Source organism: Caretta caretta, chromosome 10 (genome assembly GCF_965140235.1).
Source record: "Caretta caretta isolate rCarCar2 chromosome 10, rCarCar1.hap1, whole genome shotgun sequence".
NCBI lineage: Eukaryota > Metazoa > Chordata > Testudines > Cheloniidae > Caretta > Caretta caretta.
In genome coordinates this window covers 34,734,957-34,750,383 of record NC_134215.1, presented here as the reverse complement: position 1 = coordinate 34,750,383, position 15,427 = coordinate 34,734,957, and the positions used below count along the sequence as shown (strand labels likewise).

Genomic DNA, 15,427 nt, shown 5'->3' with positions numbered 1-15,427 from the left:
CCACCCTCGTGCATGGAAAGAAGGGGAATCCCGGAGATCAGAGCTGACCCTGTGTGGGAACATTACCTAGCTTTCTTCCCACTTGCATCTGGGCCTCGGATGGGTTTGGTGGGTACATATGGAGCCCTCTGCAACCGCCCAGATCGTTGTAACAGGAAGTTCTAGGGATGTCTTGTGAGCAGTCAAGTGTCTGAGATTGCAGCGCGCAGCACTCCCCCTTTCAGTCCCTCCTCTCTCACTCTCCCCCACTATAGAGGTGTGAGGAAATGGAAGTGATAAAGGGCCAGGTATCCCAGGAGCAGGAGCTGCGGGCAGTGGTCGAGAACTGCTTGATGGAGCGGGACGTGGCTTGGAATGACGTCCAGATCCAGCTGCAAGAGGCCCAAGCCATCACCAGGGATGCTGAGCTCCTGCTAGAGCAAATGAAGTAAGTTGCTCCAGGTGAAACGGAGAATGGGGCCATCCCAGCGTGTCCACTGTCTGCCGTGAATGCAGGCGGCGCCCTTCTAGTGAGCTGCCCACACACAGTCACACCACAGCATCTGAACCCCGTTCTAATCCTCCCTCAAATGAGGACATTCCAACAAGATAAGCAGATACTGAAGCCCCTTCCTGAAGCACAGTAGGTAGGGGCATGGCTTTCCAGAGCTGGAGTTCTGAATGTTCAACCCCAGTGGGAACCAGGTGCTAAGTGACTTGCCTATGGTTACTTAGGGAGCAGTGGCAGAGTTGGGAAGAAAGACCAAGAGCCCTCCTACCACTAAAACCTGTAGTGCTTCTCCACTGCAAGGACACTCAGGCCTCACACTGATCACCAGCTGCCGTCAGGATGAAATTCACAGCCTCTAAATTATAAGCATTGCCCAGTGAGATGCATCGGGACGGGAGAGGTTTACACTTCACTCTGCGTTGAACAGTCCTAGATACTCTAGCCAGCAGGGCAACTCTGTTTTTTTCTGTTCTTCTGAAAATATCCTGCATGCCATAAATCCCATGTTCAGTGGTGTTTCTGCTCTGGAGGTTAAGCTGATACTTTCAGCCCATCAGTCCTGCTGTGTTGGTCAATAGATTGAAACTGGAAAGTCTCTGTCCTTCACTCCAGGGGTGGAAGCAACGTTCTTGGCCCCTTGAGAGAGGAGATGCAGCATCACTGAGTTCCCAAGGGACCTGTGTCCAGCCTGCCGTAGCCAGAGGGGAGAGAATCCCTGCTGTAGGCCTTTGAGGACGTGGTGAAGAGAGGGAGTCCCAGAGGGGGCCCCCCTGGAAAAATGAGAAAGGAGGCTGGTTTGCGATAACAGCATAATGTTCCCAGACGGCACTTGTGTTACCCCTGCATGCAGCGGCTGGAGTTGAGTGAATTCTCTAGCAGTTTGGCCACAGAATTCACATGTATGCAGCACATACAGTAAATAAGGTGTGCGCGCGTGCATGTGTGTGGTGCACGCCTCCAGAGCTCAGCTGTGCAGAGGCAGTGATCATAGCAGAGGGCCATCCACACATGCCAGAGCAGCATGTATTGCCCAACAAACGTGGTGGAGGGTGTGATGGGTTCCCAATGGGGTCCAAACCCCAAATAAATCCATTTTACTCTGTATAAAGCTTATACAGAGTAAACTCATGAACTGTCCGCCCTCTATAACACCGATAGAGAGATTTGCACAGCTGTTTGCTCCCCCAGGTATTAATCACTTAATAAAATCACTTTTCTTTATTAACAAACCCAGATTAAGTATAAAAAGTAGGATTTAAGTGGTTCCAGGTAATAACAGACAGAACAAAGTAAGTTACCAAGTAAAATAAAACAAAACAAAACACGCATGTCTAAGCCTAATACATTAAGAAACTGAATACAGGTAAATCTCGCCCTCAGAGATGTTTCAGTAAGCTTCTTTCACAGACTAGGCTCCTTCTTTGTCTGGGCCCAATCCTTTCCCCTGGTATAGTTCTGGTTGGTTCCAGCTCAGATGGTAACTAGGAGATTTCTCATGACTGCAGCCCCCTTTGTCCTGTTCCATCCACTTTCATAGCTTAGGCACAAGGTGGGAATCTTTTGTGGGTTCGCACCCCTCCTTTTAAATGGAAAAGCACAAGGTTTAAGATGGATTCCAGTACCAGGTGACATTATCACATGTCCTGTGAGACCCCAAGCCTCCATTTTTCCTGGCCTGACTTACACAACACAGGAAGGCGTACAAATAAACAGAGCCATTTACAACCAATTTTCCTGGTTAATGGGAACCATCAAGATTTCAAGCCACCATTAATGGCCCACATTTTGCATAATTACAATAGGACTTTAGAGTAATGCTTCATATGTCTAGCTTTTGGTACAAGAATGAGACATTCATACAAATAGGATGAACGTACTCAGTAGATTATAAGCTGTAATGATACCTTACAAGAGACCTTTTGCACAAAGCGTACTCCAGTTACATTATATTAATGCTCATTTAGCATATTTCCATAAAACACATAGAGTGCAACCTCACAGAGGGTTTACCTATTAAGTGGCTATTTCACTTTTACCTGTAATGGTAAATCATTTTCTAAAATCCTTGTATACCACTTACTGGCTGAGAAATCAGTCCTTTCTTAAAGCAGGCACTATTTTTATGGATTAAAAAGGACATTGTCGACTTGAAAATCATTTTCAAAACACGTGGGGTTATCTATTACTGAATAACAGGTTAGGTTATTAATATGGGGAGAATTCTGCCCCCCGTGCCATTTTGTTTTACACTTTCCATTTAGGGTGGACGGTGAAAAAAGACTAGTCGACTTCACCTCTGTAAACAAATCAGTATCTGGTGAACTTCACTCCTGATTCTCACATGCTCCCACAATGCTGCCCATTCTGCTCAATCTTCCTAAAAATGTGTGTGTTGCTGTCCCAGAGGCAGTTCCATTGGCCTAAGGTTTTGTAGACTTGTGGCTCTGATAGCCTGTGTTTGGGGCTATATTTGCCATGACAGTCCATGTCTCTTTATTAAAACCATGTTTCAGAGTAGTAGCCGTGTTAGTCTGTATCAGCAAAAACAACGAGGTGTCCTAGTGACACCTTAAAACCATGTGTATGTGTGACATGCTTCAGCTGTTTTCATGCTGCCGCATTGCTGTTCTGGCTCTGCTCCTTTGAAGGTTGGTGGAGGGATCTGGGATTTGTCCCATTAATGGACATGGAGCTGCTGTCTGCCTAGAAGAGGGATGTCAAACTAATTTGGTGAAGGGATCCAGTTGTACTTTTCGTTGTGGCATATGGGTCAGAATATAATGTTAGGACTCTGTGTGCCCCTCCATCCACAGCAGAACTGGTGTTGGTGGCAATGACAGGCTTGCCCAGAGATCCAGAGTAAAATCTGGCCTGTGTATGGTGACTCAAAGTTTAGTTATTGCTAACTTATTAGGGACTTCGTTGTCTGCAGTGTAGTTGTAGCCATGTTGGTCCCAGGATATTAAAGAGACAAAGTCGGGGAGGTCATATCTTTTATTGGACCAAGTTCTGTTGTGGGGGAGAGAAGTTTCTGAGTTGCACAGAAGCTGACTGCAGACTCAGGAAAGCAGCAGTTCACGTGTGGAAGGTTTCCTTCACGATCTCAAGGCAAGAAACTTAAATTCTCTCTTTTTAAATGAAAGTTGAGGTTGTGCACAGAGTCTGGGCTTGTCTGTACACTGAAGCTGCACTGGCTTAACTAAAGGTGTGATGATAAACTGGTGCAGCTTTGTGTGTGGACCCTCTTGCTTCGGTTTAAACCTTGAAGTGCATTGGTTTAGCTTGCATTTCTAAATTACAAGTGTGTAACTTTGGGTGTGAACCAGGCTTGGATGTCATGTGGACCAAATCCAGCCTGAGGGGCATTTGTGTGAAACCCAGGCCTGGACCTATCCCTGCCTCCTCCTTTTTCACTGACCCCTGCAGCTGTTCTAAGCACAGGGGCAGGGATTGCTGTGGAAGGCACACTGGACTCTTGTCTCGGGCACATCTGCCTATGACGGGGAAGGGCAGTTTATAATCCAGTGAGCTGCTCGCCCCAAGAAGCATTTGATCCCTTGGCTGCCCAGGCAGGTGTTTCAGGACACAGGACGGCACTGGCAGGTGATTTCCCAGAAGCGCATGTATCTTGCTAATGGGGGTTTGTTCTCATTTGGCAGAGCCTGTCAGGCAGAGCTATGTTCCCGGTTGAAGCAAGGGCACCTGGCTGACAGGATGATGGAGACCAAGGCACGGCTGGGAGCTGGTGAGGGCAGATGGCCTGAGGGAGAAGGTAAAAGCCAGGTGCTGCTGTGAGTATGAATGGTCCAGGCTGCAGGGAAAAGATAAGGCAGCAAACTGTCAGACTGAATGAATGCAGCCAAAGGGATATGCGAGGCACCAGAGAAAAAGCAGATGCTTTAATAGATGAAGAAGGTGAAACTAATGAGACGTCTGAAATGGCTGAGCTACCGAACAGATCCTTTAAAAACTCTGTCGTTAATGAGATAGATCTAGAGTAAAATTTTCAAAAGCATCTAATCCAATTGACTTCAAGTGGGACTTGAGCTCCTCAGTACCTTTGAAAGTGGAATTTAAGTTCCTAACTCCCTTAGGTGCTTTTGAAGATTTTTTTTTTTACCCCTGGACAAGTAGGAGGTGCTGGGGAGCTTGCAGATGTCACCATTAACAAGAACTAGGTGTGGGAGGGAATACTTGGGAAAACATCCACCTGTGCAAACCAGTTGGCCTGTCTGAGCATGTCACAGGCAATTCGCTACTGATCCGACTGCTACACTGACAGCTGTTTATGAACCACCCTGGAGAGCGGGGGAAGTTGCATCTTCATTTCTTCTCTTCAAAACAGAAAATCATGGCAATTACCATCTAGCACGTCTAGCTCCATTTCCTTGAGATTCTCCTCGTATTTGACCTATTGAGCATCTCTAGGGTGATGAGGTCACAAACATTAAGCCAACTGTGCCGTGCAAGCACAATCCCTCTTTGGCAGAATTAGCGGACTGAGGGAACTTGCTGCTTGTCACACATTTACATTGTAGTAACACATTTGAGTCAAGATCTCAGTATAGCAAAACCAACCAATTCAAGCTGCTGTGGGCATGAAGGCTGTGAGGGGGACTGAGCCTCAAGCTCTCGCTTCTCTGCTCCTGCCACGGAGAAGCTGCAATGGTTGGTGAGAATCTCTCTGCTTTTAATCCCACAGGTCCAGAAGGAGGGTCAGTTTCCTTGAAGTCCCTGAGCCTGCCTGAGCTGTCGGCTTTCCTGGAGGAGCATGTGGGAGATATGGGTACAGTGGAGAGGGTCTTGGGGGACCACACCACTAGGATTATCCCCAACTCCCTCTGAAATAAACCCAAGGACACTTGGTTTCTAAAACAGGTGGTAACTGGAGAGTGGGCAAAAGATACCTGCCCCATGCAAAACATAACCTGTCTTACTATGGCACAAGTGCCAGATCAGCCCTGGATCCTTGTGTGGGGGCTTGAACCCACAGCCATCTGGCCCAGCTGTACTAGTGAGCCACACTGACACCTGTAGGCAGCAGGAGTAATTATTTTCTCCAGCTGCTCTGTGGCACAAATACTCCCTCCTGTGCACCTCAAGGTGGCTCCTTCATAGTTAGAATGAAGGACAGGAGTAGCCTTTCTCCGTGCTGCAATAGAAACAGGTTGGAGCAGAGCCTGAGGAGCCCTTCTCTCCGTACTCCATCCCCTGCTAACCTACCCATGCTGAGGCGTGCTGGCCTCTTGCACTGGCCTTGCTCCAGCTCTATGGCCCATGAAGCTGCCTTTGTGTGCCTCCAGTGTCCATGCCCCATTCTCCTGAGTAGTGGAAGTTAGACCCAGTGGCAGGAAGCTATCAAAGCAGTGGTTCAGAGGGTGGCAAGGTGTGCGGTGGGAAAGAGACAGGAATGCAGTGACCCTACTGGCTGATCCTTTCCCCTGCCCCTTGTCTTGTGGTGCCCTAGGCTGATGGCTAATAGGTTTTGCTTATGCCCTTAGGGAATGCCCTGCATTCTGTGACTCGGAACCTCGCACGGCTACAGGCCTCAGAGCGAGGCAAGCAGAGCTGGCCAGAGCCCTAATGGAGCAGGATGGTAAGTGGGGTGGGGCTGGGAAATACTGACCCATGTCAATGCCCATTAAAAGCAGGGGCTGGCTGGAGGCACTGTAGCCATGCAGCTCCTTCCAGTTCCCTCCTCCGATAGCTCTGCCTACGCACCTCTGTCCTGCCCTGCCAAACTCCCAGGGGTTGCTATCAGTAGCAGCCTTTCCATATAGGTCCCTTGATTAGAGAGTTGCTGATGGGAACTACAGCAAGCTGCTGTTTACAGCGACGTTCCTGCTGCCTCCAGCAAAGGGTTAATTTTCCAGTGAGCAGTGGGGGCTCTTGGACTCTGAGTGGCTCGTTCTCCCTTGCAGGAGTTCTGACGTCGGGTGACGGTTCCACCCGGAAGCTGAGTGCCTGGGAGAACGAGCGCAAGGCTGGTCCGCCAACAGGGCTCCTCTGCTGAGAGCGCGGAGGAGGCAGGCGGGCGCCTGGAGAAGGGGGTCAGCCACCTGGGGACGGCGGAGGACGAGGAGTCAAGTGGGCAGGTGGCCTTAGCCGGGCTGATCTCTGAGTTCTGGTTACAGACTGTTTGCTTTCCCTGCCCAAGGGTTAGAATGTTAAGAGCTGAAGCATCGGGGCTAATTGGCCTCTCGCTGCCCATGGAGACTCTGCCTCAGTTTTGCTTAAGGCTGCCTGATATTTTTACAGAGGCAGCCCTTGCCTGTAGCAGCCAGATTCCCTTATGCCCCTTCCCACCACAACCCCTCGTAACTTGTTCCTTCAGTTTGGTCTCTGCCCGTGGGCCGACCCAGCAAACGTGTGTGACGCAGAGCAAAGGCCAGCACAGTGGCGGCTGGTGGGGTGAGATCCTGTGATTTGGAAATGGGAGAGTTGGAGGGGGTCTCCTGCCATTCCGTGTGCTGGGCCTCCCCTTTGAGACACGATCAAACAGCCCCAAGCTGCAGCCCTTGAGAGATTGAACGTAACCTGCTGTGCAACTCTATCCTATAGGGAGCTCCTACTCCTGGCAGCCTGCAGCGGTTCAGCTGTTAGCTCCTGCCTCCTTGGATGCCGGTATGGGATCACTTGAGTGTCCTGCCGTACCCGGCAGGTCCCTCGGTTTGGTTACGGGTGCAGACCCCCTGTCAGAGCTGACTTGGCAGCTGGCCCTAGATCCTTCTCTCAGTCCATGAAATGCCCACATTAACCCCCCAGGGTAGCACATTTCAAAGGCCTTGCTCCTACCAAGTCAGCATGCTCCCAGAAGCTTCTGCCACAGGCAGCAACTTCTGCTGGTGCAGCACTGACCCCTTTGAATGGGGGATCCAGGAGCCACGTGAGAGGAGGGCATGTGCAGCTCTTGCCTGATGTGAGTTTATACCATCCCCAAGCACTTGTGTGTGAGCTATGTGCTCTGTGCTGCATGCGGGGCTTGGCCCTGTGATTGGTGCTATAAAACCCGCCCCCAGGGTAACACCTGACCATGGGCACCACATCCCTCCCCTCACGTCTGCCCCTGTCTGAAGGCAGTCACAGGAGACCTTAGGCAGGCGTCTAACACCAGGAGCCTGTTCCATGGGGCATCCTCTCCCCTGGGAACCTGTTACCTGGCTCCCTACCCTCAGCCCCTGGCTCCTGTTCTTGTGTCCAAGTCTCTCTCCTTCAGACTTGAGCTTGGGCCCAGTTGGTCCTTCTGCTTGGTGCCCCTGCCGCCATGAATGGGCTTCCTGCCTGCCGTTTCTTGACTCCTGCCTTCCCTTCATGGAGGCTGCTTGTCCCCAAGGCAGCGGGCAGGGCTGCCCTCTTCTCCCTGCACTCTGGGAGAGCAGGAGGGGCCTCCTGTTTTCTCCATAGGATGGGCCTTTGAAGCTGCTGCATGGGAAGGCTCGGAAGAAAGCTCGGCCTAAGGTGGCTCAGGCTGGACACCTTTGGAAACCCTGGCTTCTGTCTCTTGAGGGGTATGAGAGGCACCCTTCCTCATGGCATCTGTGGGCCTGAGAGACCAAGCATGCTGCCAGGCAGCTGAGTCCTGCTCTCCTCTGGGCCACGGGCAGCCAGGCATTCCGTTCTCCTTGTGCTTCTCCAGCCTCCTTTGCCATCTCTTCCCGCTGGGCCCACAGGAGGTCCCCTGCTGGGCTATTCTTCCCTTCGTTTAGTGGACTGAAGCTTCATCTCCTTCCTTCCCTCAAAGAACCCATATGGTTCAGAAATGTTTCTATGCAGTCCTTAGCCCCCGCATTGGCCCCTCAGCATGAGAATGCTGGGTGTGGGGGTTGTACTCTTAGACACTAGTGCCTTGGGCTCTTGCAGGGTAGCCGGGAGGGGTGTGGGGCACAAGGGGAAGCTGCAGAGGCCTTTTCCCCAGGCAGGCGGGGGAGGTGCTGTGGGTTTACAGCACAAGAATGAGATGGTGAATGGGGCTCTCCAGGGAGCTGAGTAAAAGACACACACTCACACACTCTCTCTCTCTCTCTCTCTCCCCCCCCTCCCTCCAAACACCACCCTCCCCCACGAGTGGCTGCCACAGCCTTAAATGCTGCAGGCCTCGGACACTTCCCTCTTAATTGCCGGGTGCTTTTGATGCCATTATGTGTATGTGGAAATGGATAGTCTTCAGCCTGTGTTCCTGCTCCAGCCCCCGGGAGCTGGAAATGAGAGCTCCAGGAGCACGGGCTGCTGCAGGAGACAGACTGCAGCGTGCACTGGCCCCTCACATACACTGCTCCAGCTCATGGAGATGTCTTGGCCTCTGGCTGCTCTGACCTGATGCTGCTGCTGCCCCTGGGAGCTCTCACAGGTAGTGTTCACGTGGCTCAGGGTGCACTGTCCAAGTGACATGATTTTTAATGCTGTATAGTGATTCAGGGCAGCCTTAGTTCTTGCAGCCCTCTGGACAAAGACCATACCCCTGTGATGGGTCTATGGGGAGCTGGGGAAACTACCTTTCTCTTTGCTGGTAAAGGGGAAAAAGCTGTATTTTATTTTTAGATCTTGACCACAAACCCCAAAGTGCAATATCTGCTGTGACTATATCCTCGGAGCCAGGATCTCCCCTCTGCTCTGCTGCCCAATGCCAAAGAGACTGGGCCAGGCAAATGAGAGTTAATCTCTGTGCTGGTGGAGCACTGAATTCACTATGCTTTGGTGTCTCCAAATGTTCCTGGCTCATTTCTCAGAGCAGTGAGGAGGGAGATGAGTTTGCCACAGCAGCATGCTCGGTTGCGTGGCTTTGTTTATATTTCTGTTTTTTCTCTTACATGCGAGACCAGAATTAATGTGCACTGTGTTTGGGGAATAAATCGGTGACTGGATCTGTCTGCACTAGTTTGGTCGGGTTGCCAGTTGCATGTTGAGCAGGGGGCTAGAGCCAGGTGTGAGTAGGGCTCCCTCTACTGTGGCTGTGGGGGAGGGCTTGGCGCATTGCGATTGTCCCTCTAGCGTGCCTAACTCCCATGCTGGAGCAGTATCTCCATCACCTGCACGGGGAAGGGAATTGCTGGGGAGAGGTGGGAAGGAAGAGGTGGTGGGAAATGCTCACACATGGGGTGTGATTTTCTTCTGCTCACGCTCAGCTTGCATCTAGGAATGGGGTGGGGGTAAAAATAACTTTTAGGGCACCAGTTGAACCTCCCCTAAGCCAGGCTGATCAGGAACCTGCATGACCCTTGGAATAAGTTAGAGCCACCTCAGGGCTGCTCTGCCCTGCACTTGGCTGCCATGGCCCCCTAGGCATCACTGTGTTCATCCACATTCTACACAGAGCAGCATAGAATGGAAAGACTATGGGGCTCTCTAAACATTTGTCATTGAACCCAGACCCCCTTCCACCATAAGCCTGGTCCTTCACATACTTTCATAAGGGAATGCTCTGTACACATGTAAATAGCCTATTGGCTTCACCAGACCTCTCCATTGGAGAGTGGTTACAGGGTCAGGTATTAGGGTTTGTCTACACAGGGATATTGACTGACTTAGTTGTAGCGAAGTAATTCTGCTATCATTAGGCTGGTTAGCGTCCCTCTGTAGACAAGCTCTTTTGCAGGTGTCTTCATCAGCGTTCAGGGGTGAGAAGAGGCTGTGCAGAAGGCAGTACACATGTCCCCAGCAGCCCACTAGCTCTTACTGTTTTGCAAAGATGGGATTTTTCATTGTGATTTGTTAAACAAAGTGCCAATCACTCAGCTTGATCTGTAACCTCTCAACCTCTGCACTGTCTGTAGGGGCCTCTATGGAGCAGGCAAACAGGGGGCATGGAGCTGTGTTTTATAAGAGGCTGAACTATGCAATAATCTTAGAGACAAGGTGGGGGAAGTAATATATTTTACTGGACCAGCTTCTGTTGGTGAGACAAACTTTCGAGCCACCCAGAGCTCTTCCTTACTCACCTTGTGTCTCTACTATCCTGGGGCAACATAGCTACGGCATCGCTGCAAACACTGATCGTATTCTCTGTCACTTGGAATCAAATAGAAATCGCAAACCTTTGCGATTCTTCCCATATACACACAGTTCCAAGGGGCACATCTTTGGCACTTCCTGACATGCTGCGTACTAGCTCTAGGCTGGTTCTGCAGCAGATTTGACAGCAGCATGTGGCGTGCTGGGCTGTGAGATGGGCTGACCCAACAAGGGAGCTTCTGGGCTAAATTGTGCTGCCTCCCTCTCTCAGCCTGATCGCTTGGCCATTCCCCTTAGTCTGTTTGTGCCTTTGGCCACTTCCACTGAATAAGCCTAAACAGCCCCAGCTGTGGGAGGAGAGCTCAGCATGTGGCAAAGTGCATTACAGAGGGGTTAAGGCTGTGTGGGCTTGGCTGCAGTATTGATTGCAGTCTGGAATTTAGGCCCTGAACCTAGCTAGTGACCCAGGGCCTGATTCTCATCTCAGAGTGGTCCAAATCCCCTGTCAGACTGTAGCGGCTTTCACAAATCGCTCGCTCCAACCTGTAGCCCATCTGTGCAGAGATGATGCCGGGGAGAGTTGGCTTAAACCATTGTGTCTGGTTTTTAAAGTGGCTTGAACTTAGTCTCTCTCCAGCCACACCAAAGCTTCCTGATCAGCATGTTCAAGCCTATATGCAGGTGTCCTATGCTGTGGACTTGATGATTGACGCTGCCTGTTCCTCTAGAGTTGGCCAGTACTGTCCATGTGCCACATAGCTTCCTGACTACTTTCTGCCTAGCTGGCAGCAGTGGCGGATTTGGAGTTAGTGGGGCCCTGGGCGCAGCTTACCTTGGGCTGCGTGGCTCCCAAAGCGACCGGAGTTGGAGAATCGTTCCATGAACTGCAGTGGGCTTTGGCTCAGGCTCAAACAAGAGACAGACTCTGCAGCATTATACTAGCATGGAGGAGAATTTGACCAGCCCCATGGCTCAGTAGGGTGAGAAGCTGCCTGCTCTGAGGGTGTGGGCCCAGCTGAGTGAAATACAAAGCCAAGGAAGAGCTTGTGGTGTTTTGGATTCTCTGCAGGGGGTTATTAGTCACTCCCAGAGTCAGCAGGGTTTGATTTTCACCTGCTGCTCTGGTTAAGGAGTGAACACGGTGCTCTGTGCAGATGGAGGGAAGGTGGGTGCCAGCCAGAGCCACAGGAAGAAGCCAGTCAAACACTTGCCTGCTTGATTCAGGTATTCAATGCCCAGCTCATGCCCTGGAGCTCCTACCCCTTTCCCTCTATGCCCAGGTGGCTTTCTCCCCCCACCCCCACTTAGCCCCCCAAAACAGCAGTGCACATTTCCTTTGCTGAAAAAATAAACGTTTATTTACACGTGAAAAGACAATGTGCAAAACGCTCTGGTGCTCCTTAGCAGCTGACCAGCTACCGAGGGCTCCTGCAGAACTCCCTCCAGCCTCAAAGCCGGGTCCAGCTGAGCCCAGAAACAGCTAGAATGGCTCCTTGCTAGCCTGTAAAATCCCAAGAACAATCCCTCCCACAACTCCCTGGAAGGGCTGCATTATCCAGCCCCTCCACAGAGCACTGCATTGCCTGGGGTACTTAGACACCACTTGCTACCGAGAAGCCATGTTGGCAACTTGCCAGGAGCCTGAGGGGCCACCTGGACATAAATTGCATAAAGTGAGAGATTGGGGCAGCCTGCCTCCTCCCTGGGAGCTGTGGTCTGTTCTGCTGCTGCTGGAGCATTGCCTGGGGGAGCCGTGGTCCCTACAGCACGCATCCTTCTACTGAAGGTGAGGGCAACTACGGGCAGCATTCTGGCAGCTGCTGGCATCTGCCCCCCTCCCAGGAGGCACGTCCCTGCCCTCAGAGGAGAGGGCTCAGAACCTGAGTGAGGCAGGCATAGCTCTGGCAGTTGGCGGGCACGATTCTGCTTTTGTCCACCAGGAGATGGGGAAGTGCAGCCCTGTAAAGGAAGGTCAGTGCGTAAACTGCATGGGCCTGAGGCATGTGGGCAGCAGCGGGCGACACCACTGGCATGATTTACAGCAGAGCCCATGGGGTCTGGGGCTCCCGCCACCTCTAGAGCACCAGTTGCAATCCGCCCCAGACCAGAAGCTGTGCCCAGCGGAGGGCTCTGGAATGATCTAGGAGAAATGCCTTGCTGGTCCCAGCCCACTTCCTCGCACCCCAGGATCCACATCACAGGAAGTAATCATTGGCTTCTTCCCAGCACCTGCAGCAAGGATGCAGAGGACTGGCTGGGCTATGGAGACTACACGCCCATAGTCCAGGGTCAGGAGGCCCCAGGTTGGGGCTGAGCAGCAGACTAGACTCCAGCCCTGTCAATCTGGATTCAGGGGGCCCAGAGAAGAGCATGCTCTGCACTTCCTCCGGGAACGTAGCTGACTGTACTGCCCCAGCCAGGCCATTGCCACCTGGGCTGGAAGCAGAACAGTTTGCAAATCCAACCCCTTGCTTGGCAAGCTCCAGAATCTCCCGCCCTTCCCTATCGCCAGCGGCAGAGTTGCCGAGCACGGAGGATGGGTGAGCCTGCCTGACGGGAGCAGGTTGCCTGTTTAGCTATACCAGCCTGGGACTTTTCAGTTGCTGCAGCAATGGAAGAAAGAGGGGGGTGAGCACTGGCCAAGGCAGAGAGGAAGGAGTGCCCAGGGGTAGGGCACTAGCCTAGGACTCATGAGCAGGTCTGCTCGCGCCTAATGTTAAAGCTTGACCCAACCCAGCTCGATCACAGCCGACCAGAACCTGACCTGAGAGGGGCGAGGTGTTGTCATGACTGATGCAACCCGACCTCAACGCTCCTATCAGGTTATTAGGGTCTAACGTAGTTGGACCACTCAGTGTTAAGAGGTTGCCTGCCCCTACGCTATACAAGTTACCCGCCTCAAACCCAACACTTGAAGGTGGATGTGGCTCAGGGGACCAGCGTCTACTGGTGAGAGCCAGGTTCAGTGCCCAGCTCTGCCCCTGCCTGACCTTGGGTCACACATGCATCTCTCTAGCCTCAATTGTTCATCTGTGAAAAGTGGGGACAGCACCAGTCCTGGGAGGCAGGGCCATGCTCAGAGGATAAATATATTAAAGAGGTTAAGGTGCCTAGAGGCTATTTTGAGAGGGGTTGGCTAAGACAGTTAGTTCTGGCCAGTTCAGCTGGGCGGGAGGCAGCTCTGAAGAGGAGGGGGAACAGCAGGCTTTTGGGCTAGCTGAGCAGGGCAACGGGAAGGAGAGGAAGGCAGATGATGATGGATCTTTGACTTGGATCTACCATGGGGCTGGGGCAAGAGGGCTGAAAGCCCAGACCCAATGTGCTGAAGGAGTTGAGTGATGAAAAGAAACCGTCTGGGTTTCTGAGCTCCCTCCTCCCCCTGAGGCAGACCTCGCAAGGCTAGACAAGTCAGCTGCGCCGTGTTTCGCCAACGACTCTGGCTTCCCTGCCACTCAGCTATGAGACATCCGTGCCAGGCAGTCCCAGCCAGCCTGCTGTTCACGTATGGGCCAGCGACAGGCAGGCAACCTGCCCAAACCCACAATGGGGTTCCCTGGGGCGAAGCATACAGGCCTGTCCCAGCCCTCCAGCTTCTGAAATGTCTCCCCGGCTAACAGCTGGGGAGAGCAGCACCAGAAGAGGGAGCAGAGTGTCCCCGATTTACAGGGTGAGCACTCCACCCCCATGGATCAGATGTGTGAGCCTTCCAGCTCCCCGAGTGGAGGCCTGGATCAGTTCTGACTAAAGGCTTAGCCACAGGCCTAGCTCCACTTGCAGCCACTGTTGTCCACTACCACACAGCAATCACAGCAGCGTCTCATTGCTGCAGTCTGGCCTGTCCTCGGACAGTCCTGACCCCGTCAGACTCCATCCCCATGGGCTGAGGTTTGCATGTCTCACTCCAGCAGGGGGTCCGGTGACAGCAGTGCTGCTGGGGATGGACGTTCACCGGATGCAGTGCTGCCTGATGAAGGGTGCATCCTGTAGAGGTAAATTTTGGGTGCTGCACCCAAGGGTCAGGTAGCAGAGGATGCGAGCAGGAGTCAGGAGGCTGTTTCCTCACACCCTTGGTGTCCTGTTATGCAGTGCAGCATAAACAGCAGGGTCCTATCTCAGGGCCTTCCATGTCTTCTGAGGGCATCTCCAGAGCCGTGTGTCCCTCGCCCCATCGGAGCCTCAGGAGCGGCTGTTCTGCAGCAGTGTAGGCCTGCAGGATCCCAGCTTCTGCTCCACAGCTCAGGGAGTGCTTGCACCAGCACCCGCGGTTCCCCGATGCGCCTATGTTTGGGAAACAGGTGCTTTACCCTGCTGCAGCTCCAGCTGGGCCCATTGTTCTCCATCCCTGGACTGGCCCTCCACGGCATCTGGTGCACAGACAATCCCCAAGGCCCTCATCTGCAGAGATGCAGTACAAGGTACATCCCCTCCGTGGCTCGGGAGCATGGCAGGCCTCTTGGCCTACTCCCCCAGCCATCAAGCTGGGGGCAGCCCTTCTCCTGTGGCTTTCCCAGGCAGGTTGCCAACGGCAGGGCAGTATAGTCATCACTGTGCGCAGCAGAGCGCTGGATGGTCAAGCTTCCAGAGCTGCCATTTCTTCTTCATTTCTGACTTCACCTAGGAGGGAGGAAAGGAGCTTGTGAGACACTCTTCTCCTTCACAGCCTCTTGGGAGGTTCACAGCTGCTGCTCCAGGCCTGCATAGGGTTTAAGTTCCATTAGTCCCAGAGGCGCGGGCTGAACTCAGCACAGGTACAAGGCCCTGGCTTCAGTGGAGTTGCTGCAAGGAGGGATTTGGCCCATGCAATAGGAAGAGGCAGGTCCTGCCCCAAAGGACTGAAAAACAGCATTGCTGTGTTCCTATGTGAGCCCCGGGGCATGCTGGCCCACGAGCAATGTGGCCACAGGGGATGGGAAGGCCAGTTCTGCAGCATGGCCGGGGCTGCCTTCTTGCTTAGCACAGAAATGCAACTTACAGATCTGAGCTGCTGGG

General features: G+C 52.7%; 2 protein-coding genes across 3 annotated transcripts in view; one reads left to right on the top strand and one right to left on the bottom strand.

The window, feature by feature from the left end:
- The window catches only part of ANKS3 (ankyrin repeat and sterile alpha motif domain containing 3), a 29,077-nt gene extending 19,726 nt beyond the window's left edge, over positions 1-9,351 (top strand). For both annotated transcript variants that reach the window (XM_075132864.1, XM_048866117.2), the window contains exons 13-17: positions 255-427; positions 4,150-4,262; positions 5,193-5,276; positions 5,992-6,086; positions 6,412-9,351. In XM_075132864.1, coding sequence (XP_074988965.1) covers positions 255-427; positions 4,150-4,262; positions 5,193-5,276; positions 5,992-6,074 — 453 coding nt within the window. In that variant the 3' untranslated portion in view covers positions 6,075-6,086; positions 6,412-9,351. The remainder of the gene's footprint in view (positions 1-254; positions 428-4,149; positions 4,263-5,192; positions 5,277-5,991; positions 6,087-6,411) is intronic.
- A 2,417-nt stretch (positions 9,352-11,768) lies between these two features.
- Positions 11,769-15,427, bottom strand: part of LOC125643478 (glucagon receptor-like) — a 40,663-nt gene continuing 37,004 nt past the window's right edge. Inside the window, exon 14 of the mRNA XM_048866119.2 lies at positions 11,769-15,052. Within this exon, the coding sequence (XP_048722076.1) occupies positions 14,981-15,052 (72 nt within the window). The 3' untranslated portion in view covers positions 11,769-14,980. The remainder of the gene's footprint in view (positions 15,053-15,427) is intronic.